The sequence below is a fragment of the Panthera onca genome, chromosome B4, assembly GCF_046562875.1.
Source record: "Panthera onca isolate mPanOnc1 chromosome B4, mPanOnc1 haplotype 2, whole genome shotgun sequence".
NCBI lineage: Eukaryota > Metazoa > Chordata > Mammalia > Carnivora > Felidae > Panthera > Panthera onca.
In genome coordinates this window covers 134354817-134370560 of record NC_138345.1, presented here as the reverse complement: position 1 = coordinate 134370560, position 15744 = coordinate 134354817, and the positions used below count along the sequence as shown (strand labels likewise).

The window sequence follows — 15744 nt, the reverse complement described above, 5'->3', positions numbered from 1 at the left end:
TTCATCCCCATGGTCATGCCCCTAGGCCTTGTCATTACCAAGAACTGTACGCTCCTCAATAATCCCAATTCAAGCATCCCACTTTACCACCACCACCCCTGTCTTTCCAGCTCACTTCCTCTTCAATGTAGCAATTCTTTGAACCCCATCAGAAACAAAATCTTAGGAAACATCCTTTTATCCTCTCTTATTCTTACACCTCACACTGATCCATCGATCAAGAAATTCTATTGGCTCCTGTTTCAAAATATTCAGAAGCTGCTGCTTCTCCTCTACTATCTCTTGTCTACATTATTGCTGTAACCTCCTAACTAGTTTCTGCACTCCTACCTTGTACCCTTTTGGTCTATTGTCCAGAGTCACCCCTTTTAATTCAGCCATGAACCAAACCATGGGACTATATGAGATCACCAAAGAAACAAATTTAGAGAGAAAAGCAAAGCTATCAAAGACTGAGCCCTGGGGCACTACAACACTTAGAAATCAGGGAGATAAGAGAAAATCAGCAAAAGACACTGAGACAGAACTGCCAGAGAGGTAGGAGGAAAATCAGGAGTACACAGCATTCTAGATGCCAAGTAAAGACAATGGTTCAAAGAAAGGATGCTGTTGATAGGTCAAGTAAGGCGATGACTAAATACTGACTACTGGCTTTAGTCATGTATCTGTTACTGGTGACTTTGATAAGTGCATTATCAGAGATGTGCTAAGGGTGAAAACCTAACTGGGGTAGGTTCAAAAGCATATGGGAGAGCAGGGAGTGTATACAAGCCTAAAGCATCTTGTCATAGTAGAAAACCCAAATGCTGTCACAGACTACTAAGGTTATCAAAAGGACTCAGGAGCTACCCTGAATAGGCTCCCACTGACCAAAGACAGGACAATTTGAGCTTCAAAAGATAAATAACTCCAGTGGATTGAACACATCAAATATTTTTAAATCCATGAGGTCATAATGACACTAAAAAAAATCTCTTTGGTCACCTTTGAGGAATACTAGGTAACCAATTCCTCTTTTTAAGCTGTAATTAAAAGGAAAGAATCAAACCTTCTACCTATGCTTCCTATACAATCTCCCATTCAGAGTAAATGAGTAGTTGATGAGGGAAGCCTGGGTGGCTCAGTTAAGCATCCAATTCCTGATTTTGACTCAGGTCATGATCTCATGGTTCATGGGATTGAGCCCCTCATTGGACTCTGTGCTCACAGTGCAGACCCTGCCTGGGATTCTGTCTCCATCTCTCTTTGCCCCTCCCCCACTCGTACCCTCTCCCTCTCTCTCAAAATAAATACACATTTTAAATAAATAAATAAATAAATAAAGGTTGAATGACAGAATTAGGATATTGTTATTTCACAATCTCTAATGAATTAATTGTAGGCAATGATCACCAATGGCTTCAAATATCACAATAAAAGAGACAATGGGATATTGTATCTCTAGATCTACTTACTTGAAAAGTCATGCACTTCCACTACAACTTTCTGCTTCTATCCAAATTAAACCAGGTCTTCTTACATCATGTTCATCCCAAAGGTAATCAAAAAGAAGCAAAATTATGGAGCACCTGGCTGGCTCGGTCAGAGGAACACGTGGCTCTTGATCTTGGGGTCATGAGTTCGAGCCCCATGTTGGATATAGAGACTAGTTAAATTAAAAAAAAAAAAAACTTCAAAAAAGAGGCAAAATTACTTGTCAGTGAAGAAAGGGTATCCTTAGGTTGAGGCTGAAGTGTCCATATCTAACGAGTAAAAGCAATCTTTAATGAAAGAGGGGAGAGATTTAGCAATCGATTAGACATAGTCCTTGATCCACAAGAATTTATAAAGAATCTGGAAACAGGGGGCACCCGGGTGGCTTAGTCAGTTAAGCATCCAACCTTGGCTCAGGTCATGATCTCGTGGTTCATGGGCTCAAGCCCCATGTCGGGCTCTGTGCTGATGGCTCAGAGCCTGAAGACTGCTTCAGATTCTGTGTCTTCCTCTCTCTCCGCCCCTCCCCTGCTCACCCTCTGTCTCTTTCTCTTTCAAAAATTTAAAAAATTTAAAAAAAAAGAATCTGAAAAGAAAAAACTTGCATACACACAACCACCATCAAAGTGATCCAAGGTCAGCCTGATTAACAATGATCGGGTCCCAGAAAACCACTTTGTTTAATAAACTGTTAACAGAAGGATATACCTCACATCTCTCTCTTGTCCCGCTCAAACCAGAGGTGGTACTAATAAAAGAGCCTTGGGAGTCTAAATTGGAATCCTGGCATCCCCATCAATTAATTGTGTGACTTAGAGAAAGTTACTTTAACCTAAGTCTTGGTGTTCTTACCCGTAAAAAATGGAAATAATAATCTTTGCCTCTCAGGACTGTTGAGAGAATTAGCTAAATTATATAGGCTCTGAACGTGTCAACCCCCTACCCTGTTCCATTCCACCAAGACTCCCCCCCTCCCTCCCTCTTTCTCTCTCTCTCTTCCACCTACTTTCTCTATATATATATCATCATGGTCTCAAGGAGCCATGATGTAAAGAGGTGCAGCAGGAGGAGGAAGAGTCCCAGGCATTTTGGTCCATACCTCATCTAATGCATCGTCTTTGTCCTGGCAGATTGCAAGCAGATAGATGGAGGCTCTGATGACCGTCAGCGGAGGGCGCTCATCCTGGTCCTGCAGAGACAGGAGGAAGCTTTGCACGGCCACAAATAATTCTGCCTCTGAGACAAACCTGTCAACCAAGGAGAGTCTGAGTGAAAAAATAAATAAATGGCTGTCCTGCCTTGACACGTCCTGTCTTGCCATATTCTCCCTCTGCCTTCTGTCCTTCTGCTCTAGCATGTCCACAGCCTCAGGACACCTTGCACAAAGAGCATGCTGTGTATACTTACAAAGCATTGTCATATACGCACAGCACATGGTTCTATGCTCTGTACAAGGCTCTGTCTAGGGGCCAAAGACTTCTCACTCACACCTAGGAGGCAAAGCATCTGCCAGTACTGTTAGGCAGCATCTGCCAGGACTAGTACTGTTAAAGAGAAGGATGCTACTACTGGGGTTTAGGAGTCCCTGTTTTGGCAACCAGTCCACTGTTCTTTATCATTGAACATTTGTGTGTTCAATGGGATACTTTCTGGGGAAGGAGACATCTATGTTTGTACATGCAAGGGAGATGGAGATGAGGAGACTGACTTTTTTTTTTTGTAAAATATAAAAGGCATAGGGGAGCCTGGGTGGCTCAGTCAGTTAAGCATCTGACTCTTGATTTCAGCTTAGGTCACGATCTCATGGTTCATAAGATCAAGCCCCACGTTGGGCTCTCTGCTGACACAGAGGCTCTGTGAATCCCAAGCAGAGCTTGTTTGGGATTTTCTCTCTCTCTGCCCCTCCTGCTCTCCCTTGCATGGGAGCACATGCTCTCTCTCTCTCTAAATAAATGAATAAATGTTAAAAAGAAAAAGCTATAAAAAATGGGCGAAGGACTTCTTGAACAGACATTTCTCCAAAGAAGATATATAAATGGTCATTAAGTAGATGGAAGGATGCTCAACATCACTAATCATTAGGGAAACGCAAATCAAAACTGTGAGGTAAAATCAGAACCCTTGTGCACTGTTGATGGGAATGTAAAATAGTGTAGCCACTATGAAAAAGAGAATGGCATTTCCTCAAAAAATTAAAAACAGAACTACCAGATGATCCAACAATCTAGATATATACACAAAAGAATTGAAAACAGGGTCTCAAAGAGATATTTGTACACCCATGTTCACAGCAGCATTATTCACAATAGCCAAAAGGTGGAAGCAATCCAAGTATCCACTGACGGGACAAATCCATAAGCAAAATGTGGTATATACATACAATGAAGCATTATTCAGCATAAAAAAGGAAAGAAATTTTGACATGCTATAGGATGGATGAATCTTAAGGACATTGTGTTAAGTGAAATAAGCCTGTCACAAAAAAGACATACTACATGATTCCACTTATATGAAGTACTTAGAGTAGTCTAAATCATTGGGACAGAAAGTAGAATAGTGGTTTCCAGGGACTGGGGAAAGGGAAATGGAGAGTTATTGTTCAATAGGTATAGAATTTTGCTTCTGCAAGATGAAAACAGTTCTGGAAATGAATGGTGGTGATGGTAGTACAACAACATTAATGTACTTAATACCCATGAACAGAACACTAACAATGGTTAAGATGCAAATTTTATGTTTGTGTATTTTACTACAATTAAAAAAAATGGAAAAATTACCAATGTACCAAGGTTGGTGTCTTGGTTTGATAAATTTATCATAGTTATGTTAACATTAGGAGAAAATTAGTGAAAAACTCTCTGTATTCTTTGTAACTTTCCTATAAATCTATAATTATTCCAAAATAGAATTTTTATTTAAAAAATAAAAGGGGCACCTGGGTGGCTCAGTCAGTTAAGCATCCAACTTTTGGTTTCAGCTCAGGTCATGATCTCCCAGTTTCCTGAGTTCAAGCCCTATATCAGGCTCTGTGCTGACAGCGTGGAGCCTGCTTGGGATTCTCTCTCTCCCTCTCTCTCTGCCCCCGCCCCCCCGTCTGTCTGTCTGTCTGTCTCTCTCTCTCTCTCTCTCTCTCTCAAAAAATGAACAGAAAAAATTTTTAATTAAAAATGAAAATAAAATGGATAATAGCCATAATATAAATACTATACAGCTACCAAAAGTATGAGGTAAATCTACTAATACATGTACTAACATGAAAAGAGGTCCAAGATATATCGTTAGGTTAAAAGGCAAGTGGAAGACCTTATATAACATCCCATTCTGTATATTGAAAAAAAATCAGCATATGTTTGTTTCAGTAAATGGTGTTGGGAAAACTGAACAGTGACATGCAAAAAAATAAAAGCGGACCACTATTTTATACCACACACAAAAATTGACTCAACATGGATTAAAGACATGAATGTTAACAGCTGAAACCATAAAACTTCTAGAAGAAAACACAGGCAGTAATTTACTTGACATCGGTCTTGGTGAGGACATTTTTAGATCTTATACCAAAAGTAAAATTAAACAAATGGGACTATTTCAAACTAAAAAGCTTCTGTACAGCAAAGGAAGCCATCAACAAAATGAAAAGGCAGCCCACTGAATGGGAAAAAATCTTTGCAAATCATATATATATCTGATAAAAAAATGAATATGCAAAATAAAGAACTCACACAATTCAATAGCAAAAAAAAAATCCAATTAAAAATGGGCATAGGATCTGAAGAGACATTTTCCAAAGAACGCATACAGATGGTCAACAGGTACATGAAAAAATGTTCAACATCACTGATTAGCAAGGAAATGTAAATCAAAACCACAATGAGGTACATTCTCACACCTGTTAAATGGCTATTATCAAAAAGACAAGAAAAAACAAGTGCTGGCAAGGATGTTGAGAAAAGGGAACATTTGTGCACTGTTGGTAGGAATGTAAATTGCCACAGCCACTATGGAAAAGAGAATGGAATTTCCTCAAAAAATTAAAAATGGATCCAGCAGTTCCACTTCTGGGTATTTATGCAAACTCAAAAGATATCTGTACCGCTCCCATGTTCACTGCAGCATTATTTACTACAGTCAACACATGGATAAAACCTAAGTGGGGCGCCTGGGTGGCTCAGTTGGTTAAGTGCCCAACTCTCGATTTTGGCTCAAGTTATGATCTCATGGTTTGTGGGTTCAAGCCCCACATCAGGCTCTGTGCTGACAGCTTGGGATTCTCTCTCTCTCTTTCTCCTTCTCTCTGCCCCTCCTCTGCACTTGCTCTCTCTCTCAAAATAAATAAATAAACATACAAAAAAGAAAATGTGGTATGTATATACACACAATGGAATACTGTTCAGCCATAAAAAAAGAAAGGAATCTTGCAAACAAAATGGATTGACCCTGAAGGCACTAGGCTAAGTGAAATAAGTCAAATAGAGAAAGAAAAATACTGTATGATTTTACTTACATGTGGAATCTTAAAAAAAACAAAAACAAAAAACCAAACTCATAGAACAGATTGGTGGTTGCCAGAAGTGAGGGGTTGAGAGTGGGCAAAATGGGAAAAGGGGGGCAAAGGGTACAAACTTCCTGTTACAAAATAAATACACCTTGGGGATATAATGTACAGAATGGTGACTACAGTTGTTAATACTACACTGAACATTTAAAAGTTGCTAAGGGGTGCCTGGGTGGCTCAGTCGGTTGAGCATCCAACTTCAGCTCAGGTCATGATCTTGCGGTCTGTGAGTTCGAGCCCCATGTCAGGCTCTGTGCTGACAGCTCAGAGCCTGGAGCCTGCTTCGGATTCTGCGTCTCCCTCTCTCTCTGCCCCTCCCCCACTCATGCTCGCTCACTCTCTCTCTCTCTCTGTCAAAAATAAATAAACATTAAAAATAAATAAATAGGGGCGCCTGGGTGGCTCGGTCGGTTAAGCGTCCGACTTCGGCTCAGGTCATGATCTCACGGTCCGTGGGTTCGAGCCCCGCATCAGGCTCTGTGCCAACAGCTCAGAGCCTGGAGCCTGTTTCAGATTCTGTGTCTCCCTCTCTCTGATCCTCCCCTGTTCATGCTCTGTCTCTCTCTGTCTCAAAAATAAATAAACGTTAAAAAAAAATTTTTTTTTTAAATAAATAAATAAATAAAAGTTGCTAAGAGAACAAATCTTAAAAGTTCTCAATGTAAGAAAAAAAATTACAACTACATGTGGTGATGGATATTAACTAAACTTAATGTGATGATCATTTTGCAATATATATAAATATCCAATCATTACATTCTATATTTGAAATTAATATATTATAGGGGTGCCTGGGTGGCTCAGTCGGTTAAGCGGCCGACTTCGGCTCAGGTCATGATCTCGCAGTCTGTGAGTTCGAGCCCTGCGTCGGGCTCTGTGCTGACAGCTCAGAGCCTGGAGCCTGTTTCAGATTCTGTGTCTCCCTCTCTCTGACCCTCCCCTGTTCATGCTCTGTCTCTCTCTGTCTCAAAAATAAATAAACGTTAAAAAAAAATTTGAAATTAATATACTACATGTCAATTATATCTCAATTTTTAAAAATCACAAGGGGCCAAGTGATTTTCAGTGAGGGTGTCAAGACAATTCATTACAGGAAAAAACAGTGCGTTTTTTTTTAAATTTTTTTTTAATGTTTATTTCTGAGACAGAGCATGAGTGGGGGAGGGGCTGAGAGAGAAGGAGACACAGAATCCGAAGCAGGCTCCCGGCTCTGAGCTGTCAGCACAGAGCCTGATGCGGGGCTCAAACTCACAAACCGCGAGATCATGACCTGAGCCAAAGTCAGTCGCTCAACCGACTGAGCCACCCAGGCACCCATAAAACAGTGTTTTTAATACATGATGCTAGAACATCTGCATAAGCCACATGAAAAATAATGAAGTACTGACACATGCTATAAATATTATGCTAACTGGATGAATCTCAAAAACATTATGCTAAGTGGAAGAAGCCAGGCACAAAAGGTCATCTATTGAATGATCCATCAATAGGAAATGTTCAGAACAGATAAATCCATAGAGACAGAACACAGATTGTTGGTGCCAGGAGCTGAGCAGAAGGAACGGGGAATGAATGCTTAATGGGTACGAGATTTTACTTTGGAGTGATGGAAATGCTTTTGGAACTAGAGAGAGGTGGTGGTTGCACAATACTGTGAATATACTAAATGCCATCAAACTGTTCACTTTAAAATGGTTAGTTTTAGGGGTGCCGGGCTGGCTCAATCAGTTGAGTGTCTGACTTCAGCTCAGGTCATGATCTCACGGTTTATGGGTTCGGGCCCCACGTCAGGCTCTGTGCTGACAGCTCAGAGCCTGGAGCCTGCTTTGGATTCTGTGTCTTCCCTCTCTCTGCCCCTCCCCCACTCACGCTCTGTCTCTCAAAAATAAACAAATGTTAAAAAAATTATTTTAATGGTTAATTTTATGTTATGTAAATTTAACCTCAATAAAATTATTTTGTACACTTAATTATTTTTTACACTAGTCTCCTTTGATTTTAAATTTTTAATAAATTGTGTAAGTAATTCTTAAAACCAAAGCAAACCACTAAAATTTTTTTCTGTGAGCAAACAATACTTTTAAGGATACTAAAAAGTTCTCATTCGCATTTTAGGCCTCTGCTCTCAGCACTGTGACTACCCTCCTGCCTTAACCCCTCTCCAGTGTATGAGCCCCTCAGGAATATAACCCGTTTCTCACTTATCTGTGTCCCCAATACCCAGGGCCAGGCTTGGAGTGGATGCCTCTGTGAATATTTATGGAACTGAATCGGACTGCAGATGTGGGTTCCAGGACACACTGCCAGCCCCCAGCATCGAACACTGACCTGTCCTCATGGATGTAGGCCAGGTAGAAGAGGAGCAGGATGCAGTACTGTCTCTGGCGAGCAATTCCCTCCACATACTGGCGATCTGACAGGAAGGCAAGGCTTTCAGGGCTCCTGCTGCGTATCTCGGGCAGCCCATGCTGCAGGAACGCAGACACTGCAGAGAGTTCTGGGCAGGGAACATGCGGGAGGACACCACACAGAGAACACAGGAAAGCAGGTAGTGAGCACATGAGTACCTACTACATGAAGAGGGTACGGGGCACAGAGTAGCAGGGTACACGCAGGATGAAAGGAAATCAGTTTCCTCTTCCTTTCTGTAGCTTTCAGCCTGCCAGCAGAAACTAAAGGTAACATGTGTAAAGAATGAATACATTCCTTCATTCATTGACAAATTTCAGAGTGGCTCCTCTAGGCCAAGGTGTGACACACAGGCTGTGTTTCCAGGAGCTGGTAGCTGGGAAAAGACAGACAAGGAGACGGACAATTATAGGAGACATGATCAAGTACCATGTTCAAGTATGGAGGAGTGTATAACTCATACCACCTGGGGTGGGGAGGGCAGGCTTGAAAAGGAGGGAACTGTGGAAGGTGAGCAGAAAACAGGCAGAAAAGTGAGAGCAGAGAATCCTGGGCACGGAAGAAAGGTGTTCAGAGGCCCAGAGGCACAAGAGGACATGTTTTAGGTGCAGCAATGAGTTTAGTCTGACTGACTCAGCAGTGAATAGATGTGGAGTGTCAGGAGTTGCAGAACTGTGGGACATAATTAGTAGCTAGAGTGTGAAAAACCTTGAATGCTGAGTAAAGAATCTGAATTTTATCCTGAGGACAGATTCTTATGAAATCTGTTTCATAAAAGAAAGAGTATTTTAGGGGCGCCTGAGTGGTTCAGTCGGTTAAGCGTCCGACTTGGGCTCAGGTCACGATCTCATGTTCCGTGAGTTTGAACCCCATGTCGGGCTCTGTGCTGACAGCTCGGAGCCTGGAGCCTGTTTCAGATTCTGTGTCTCCCTCTCTCTCTGTCCCTCCCCTGCTCACGCTCTGTCTCTCTCGCTCTTAAAAAAAATAAACATTTAAAAAAAAAAAAAAAGAAAGAGTATTTTAATACCAAAAGAGTATGAGAGGAAAAGACATCAGTGCTCTAGATGTCTTTTAGACTTTTTAAAAACTTTATAGAAAATTCCCTATATTATCCTTATTTTCCACATTTCACCACAGATCAGAGGAAACTTCATCCCTGTCTGACAGTGCCCCACAGACTGATGTTTGGGGACTATGGCTGAAGGCCAGGGTGTTAGGATGATAAGACTTGGGTTTTCAGATAGATCCTTCCAGCAGCGGGTGGAGATTCTTTGGAAGATGAAAGAATGAAAGCAGGGTGCCATGCTGGAAGTCAAGTTAAGTCTGTCCTGCCGGTGCAGTGGACTTAGGACCAAGTGGAAGGTGAGAATCGAGAATGCCCCACAGCAGTCTGGCAGCACAGACAGGGCAGGTCTCCTAATTCTAAATTTTGTGACTTTTCCACTAAGCTATGATCGTTATCATAAAAATGAAACTAATATCCCATGCATCCACATGCCCTTTCTCCTGATACATGGAAGAAAGAAGGACTCTGCATGTACGTGCTCTTCCCAGCACTCTGAGACTTGACAAGGCCTCAGGGTCTAGGGAGGCAGATACGTGGGGCTCCTCCTTTCCCCAAAAGAGAGGGAGCTGTCAGCAGCAGTGGGGCCAGAGCTGGTGAGCACAAGAGGCTGCTGTACAGCGTCTGCCAGCGTGGTCCTAGGCTACCACCATGGCAGAAGTAGTTGTGCTAGTCTCTCTGCAGGCCAGACCACACCTGGGCAGGCATAGAGCAGGGTACCAGGCAGAGAGGAGAGGCTGGCATAGAATTAGGAGCCAAGCCATGTGGGAAGGAATGAAAATACTCGCCTCGGCTTCTGTCTTTCTCAGCACAGCGCTGGAGAAAAAACAAAGGAGGAAGAGAGGTTTAGGAAGTGGGGGGAGATGACACATCTTTGTAAATGTAAAAAGAAGAAACATGGCCAGTACCAAGTCTTACCCACAAAGAAGGTGTCGTATTTGTTGAATAAATGAATAGAACAATGATTAAATTGTTTTATGTTATACCAAAAGAGGTTTAGGACAGAGGAACTCCTTAGGGCAGAGAACATAATCATAATTATCATTGTATCCACAGCAGCACTCAGGCCTCCCCTGGCATGTAGGGAAGCTCTATGTATATTCAACCAGGGTAGGTGGGGGGGGGGGGGGGGCGGTGACTTCAGCTCTCAGCCCCCATCTGCTGTTCCCCCGCCTCGATTCTGCATGTGCCTCCTTCATTGCATTCAGACCTCTGCTAACATGCACCTCCTCACAGAAGCCTTCCCTGACCACCTATCTTCTCCCTTCACCACCCTCTATCCCTCTGCCCAGTTTTATTTTTTCATAGCACCTACTCATTTATGACATTGCATATATGTGTTTATTGTCTCTCTCTCTCTCTCTCACTCCATGAGGACGGGACATTGGAGCTGTGTCACCATAACCTGAAATAGAGTCTGACACACAGTAGATGTTCAAGAAATATTTCTTGAACGAAGAAACAAACAAACAAAAAAATGGAACAGACCATTCAAGGTATTTTGAGCAGAAGTCTCGGAATGTAACAAGCAGGGAGGGAAAGGTCTGGTGTGAGGGATGTTAAGAGGAGAAGGCCAGAGTGAGGACCTGGGCTTGATAAGCTTTGGGGTCCTTCTCAACCCTTAGAGTCTAAGGGTCCAGGAATCTTGGATTCTATTGTTTCCTGATTCGATTATCTTATCTCCCTAGGTGTCAGCCTATAGTCTCATCATTCCGTGACTTCACGGTTCCTCTGGGCAGCTTCTAGCAAAGAGATAATTATGATTCTGACTCACTACCCAGCCTATCAACAAAGGCATCCAGACCGTAAAAGACCACCATGAGCCTGATAAGTGGTCAAGCTGCAGCATCTTACCTTCTTGGGAAGGTGGCTCTGTCTTCTCTGGAGCTGACAGGAGGTTGAGGCTCATGTCGTAGAGGAAACTGGAACATACCTGATTTAGATCTGAGTGACTTAGAGGGTGGAAAGGAAAAGAGAACAAGAGAGAAGACATTGCTACTTTGGCTGGGACAGCATTATCCCTGCCATATACTGGGACACCACTGCCTTGTGCCAGAGCCCAGTGAAACTCTAACCACGGCCCGGGAGGAAGAGTTCTGGAGGTGGCTGTGAATAATAAATATGGAACCCGCTGCTACAGCTGTAACTTAGGCACACAGGCATTCGCTAAAATTTTACTGAAAAAATAAATCAGGGAGGGCTACCGAACCCCAGTTTAACAAAACATAAAACAAAAAAAGTGCTCCTAGTTCAGGAAAGGCCTTGAGAGTCCTGGAAAAAAAAAAAAAAAAAAGGAAGCTGTTGAACCCAAGATGGGTAGTCAAGGTATTCCTTCCTGAAGGCTGGGTGTTCCACTCAGAGATATGCAAGGAGAGCTAGATACTATATTGTGGTCATCTTGCAGGCTGTAGGCAATAACAAATGGAGTCTGTCAAGTAAATGCAGAGACAGCTGGCAAATCATAAATGGGAAGGAACAGAAGATTACTCTAGAAACTTAACAAGACAGAGACTGAAGTAGCCACCTCTTGACTTTGAACCTCTCTACATTTCCTCTGGAAATGGTGGGCTGGCAGCAACCAGCACGTGGCTCTGTCTTTGTGGGCACTGCTTTCACTACCCTCTGAGGGCTTCTGTCTCCCCATTTGTAAAATGAGGAGTTAGACAAATGATCTCCAAGAGCCCTTCCAGTTTTGATGTAACAGGTGCCTGTCCAAGTATCACATGGAATGAGTGTCTTACCAGAACCAGATGAAATAAAAGCTACAGGAGCATGTCCAGCTCACACCACCAGGTGCTGAGCAATTCCGACATGGTGTCAATCCTCCCCATGGTCCTATGACTAAACCACGCCAGTCAGAAATTTCCACTTGTCCCGACAAGGACACCGGCGCCTGAAACCATACATACCTTTGGCTGCTGCAGAACCTGGCCTTCAGTTCCAGGGTTAATCGTATGAAAGATGAGGAAGCTTCAGAAGTAGGAAGAAAGCAGAAAGCAATTTAAACCAGACTCGTTACAGAAATTCTCAAAGTTGAGTGGTTCCAAAGAGTACTAATTTTGGAGTCATGCAGACTTAGGTTCAAAATTTGCTCCGACAATACTACTAGGGTCATCCTGGAACACGTATTTAACTTCTCTGCGACTCGGTTTCAATATCTATACCTCACAGGTTGTTGTGAAGCTGAGTAAGATAAGTGTACATAGACTATCTAACAAATGCCTAGCACTGCACTGTGGAGTAGGTGTTGAATAAATGTTCATCTTCCATTATAATCTGGGACGTTTGACAATGACCTAGGAAAGACATATCTGCTTGTTCTATCCCTTCTTCCAACGTTGTAGATATAACCCAGTTTCAGACTCAGGAAGAACAAAGGGTAGTCACTGCTTTATCCCCATCTCTGAATGCCTGTGGGGAAGGACTGGTTCTCACGCCTGAGGTCAGGTAACAGGTTCTGTGTTAGTTGATGACCCTGGCCCAGGCCCCTGCACTACCTGCCTCCTCCCAGTCTCCCCACATCCTGCGCCAAGCTTCCCTGTCAAATCTGACTTCTGTCCTGCCCATCCTGCGCCCCTATAAAAGCAGGAGTCTAGACAAGAACATCAAGAGGTCCCACTGCACCAGCTTCAGACTTGGGGACAATCTGTGTTCTATCCTGGGGCTAAAGCATATGGCAGGAAATTCATCCCTCAGAGTTTCACAGCAACTTTCTGGGACACACTTCAACTCATGACTCCCCCCAGGGAGGGGACACACAGGGTTCCTGCTGGAAGGGGCTCTTGGCCCAGTATCTCAGGGACCCAGAGTTTCTCCACCCCCTATTCAGGGCCTCTGCCCCCTCTTGGCTGGCACTGCCTGCTTCCTTCTTTTCTCTTGCAGGTTGGGCCCCAGTCCTGTTCTATCTGCATAGATCTCCCTGTACACAACCATTCTCCACACCCCCTCCTCTCTGCCACTGCCCCCCAGAGATCTACACTTCTGAAGTTGCACCCATCCAACATCCCAAGACTGGATCTTCTTGGCTCTTGAAGTATGGCAGACAGAAAGAGTGGATGGAAGGAAGAAAAGAAGTATAGGTCAGTTGTCATAACTAAGAGGTAGAATCATTCAGGAGACATACATATATATATATATATATATATATATATATATATATATATATATATATTATAATCTCATTTAATTCTGTTATCACCATGTCTAGCTAAAGACGCTGGAAACAAAAAATTAATTTGTCCAATGTCAATAAGTAAGTAAAGGAGGGGGTAAGAATCTCAACCCACAAGAGCTAATGACAAAGGTCCTGCTTTTTCCCCCTCTTCCACACAGCCTCTCACTCTCTCCTAGAAGCTCCCACTTCCACTTTCTATGAGAAATAGCTTCAGCTTCCTAAGGGTTTCCTGTCTTCTGTTCTTTGCCTGGACAGAACAAAGATCCCTCTGAGCTGTGACAAGGGACCTCCCCAGGATGACCTAGACTATTAATCAGAAACTCCCTCAATATCCCAAATCAAATTGTGAGGCAATTGCAAAAGGCATGCCCCTCATCACCCCAGCTCTGGATCCAGCCCCCTTCTTCTTTCCAAGGACCTTGCTCTACTGAGGAGCAGGAGGTCTCTATTGCTCCTTTCTATCAGCTACTAATCAGAATAAGTGTTTCTAGTGTTGGAGGGTAAAAAAACCCTCTAATTTCATGTTCCCTTCCAATTATACCCCCATTTCTCACCTCCTCTCATACCAAACTTACCCAAAGAGCTGTCTATCCTGTCTGTATTGCCTCACCTTGCACTCACTCTTCAGTTTACTACAGTCTGGCATCCACCCCAACTATGTCACAGAAACTGCTCTGGCCAAGGTCACCAACAGCCTCCATGATGCCAAATCCAATGAACATATTTCAGTCCTCATCTTCCTTGACCTCTGGGATGCATTTGACACATCAACCACTCCCAAATCTACAAAACTCTCTTGCTTGGCTTTTCTAATGTCATACGCTTCTGGTTTTCTCCCTACTTCTCCAACTGTCCCTTACCAGTGTCCTTTAGTGTTTCCTCCTTCTCGTGGCCATTAAAATGTTGCCCTTGATTCTGTCCTGGTTCCCTCTAATCATCTCATTTTACACACTCCCTTGAAGGATTTCAGCTGCTTCCCACTAGACAGTTGGCCCCACAAGGACAGGGTTCTATTTTGTTCACTGCTGCATCCTCAGCCCCAGGACGGCGCCTTTCATGAAGTAAGTGCCCAATCAGTACTTGTTGAGTTAATGAAAGGCTAGATACTGAAGACTTGCATATCTGTATCTAAAGACCAGATCTTTCCCCTGACTTCAGACACAGTCAATCACCTACCTAACCTCTCTGCTGGTACGTCTCACAGGCATCTCACGCTCATCCTGACCCAAACCGATCACATCCTCTACTGCCTTTCCAAATCAGATCCTCCTATGGTGAGCCTTCTCTTGATAAAAATCACCACCATCCACCTAGATGGCAGCCAAAACCCAAGGCATTACCCTGAGCTGTTCCCTCTCTCTCCTGCCCCACATCCAACTGCTGCACCCACTCCCAACACTTCGTTTAGTTCCTATCACAACCTGAGTTAATGCAAGAGGTTAAACTATTGTCTGTAGTCTTGCCTCCCTCTCACTCATGGTCCACACTGATCCAAAAAGGATCTTTCTAAAACAGAAAGCTGAGACTATAACTCGCCTTCTTTTAGACTCAAAACTCCTAGGATAAAGTCCAGATCCCTCACATGGCCAACAAAGCCCTGCATGACTGAGTCCTGGCTACTCCTTTGTGGTAGATTTTCCACTGCCTACTATGTGATAGGAATAAAAGAAGACATTAAATGGCAATGATAAGAGGCAAGCATACCATCGAGATGCAGAAAGAAATCAGGCTCCAGAGCCAGATTCTCTGAATTTGAATCCTGGGCACACTACTTCCAGTGTGACCCTGGGCAAGTTATTCAACCTCTCTGAGCTTCAGTATGCTTCTCCATAGAATGAAGATTATCCTAGTACCTACTCCCTAGGGTTTTTATGAGAACTAAATGAATTAATACATGTAAGGCACTTAAAACAGTATCTGACAATAATAAGAGTGTCATAAGTATTAGTTATCATTAGTTATTACTATATTTCTCTCTCCTCCCTTTTCTGTTTTTGGCTATTTTCCCCTTCCCATTTTCACCATCACTCCTACTTTCTAAGGAAAATAAAGGAGACTCTGACTCTGACT

At 43.0% G+C, this 15744-nt stretch overlaps 1 protein-coding gene across 2 annotated transcripts in view; it reads right to left on the bottom strand.

Annotated features, from left to right (window-relative positions):
* Window positions 1-15744, bottom strand: part of MEI1 (meiotic double-stranded break formation protein 1) — a 79023-nt gene that overhangs the window by 32997 nt on the left and 30282 nt on the right. For both annotated transcript variants that reach the window (XM_060656217.3, XM_060656218.3), the window contains exons 16-19: window positions 12410-12470; window positions 11355-11452; window positions 8357-8525; window positions 2573-2720 (exon numbers count right to left, since the gene is read on the bottom strand). In XM_060656217.3, coding sequence (XP_060512200.2) covers window positions 2573-2720; window positions 8357-8525; window positions 11355-11452; window positions 12410-12470 — 476 coding nt within the window. The remainder of the gene's footprint in view (window positions 1-2572; window positions 2721-8356; window positions 8526-11354; window positions 11453-12409; window positions 12471-15744) is intronic.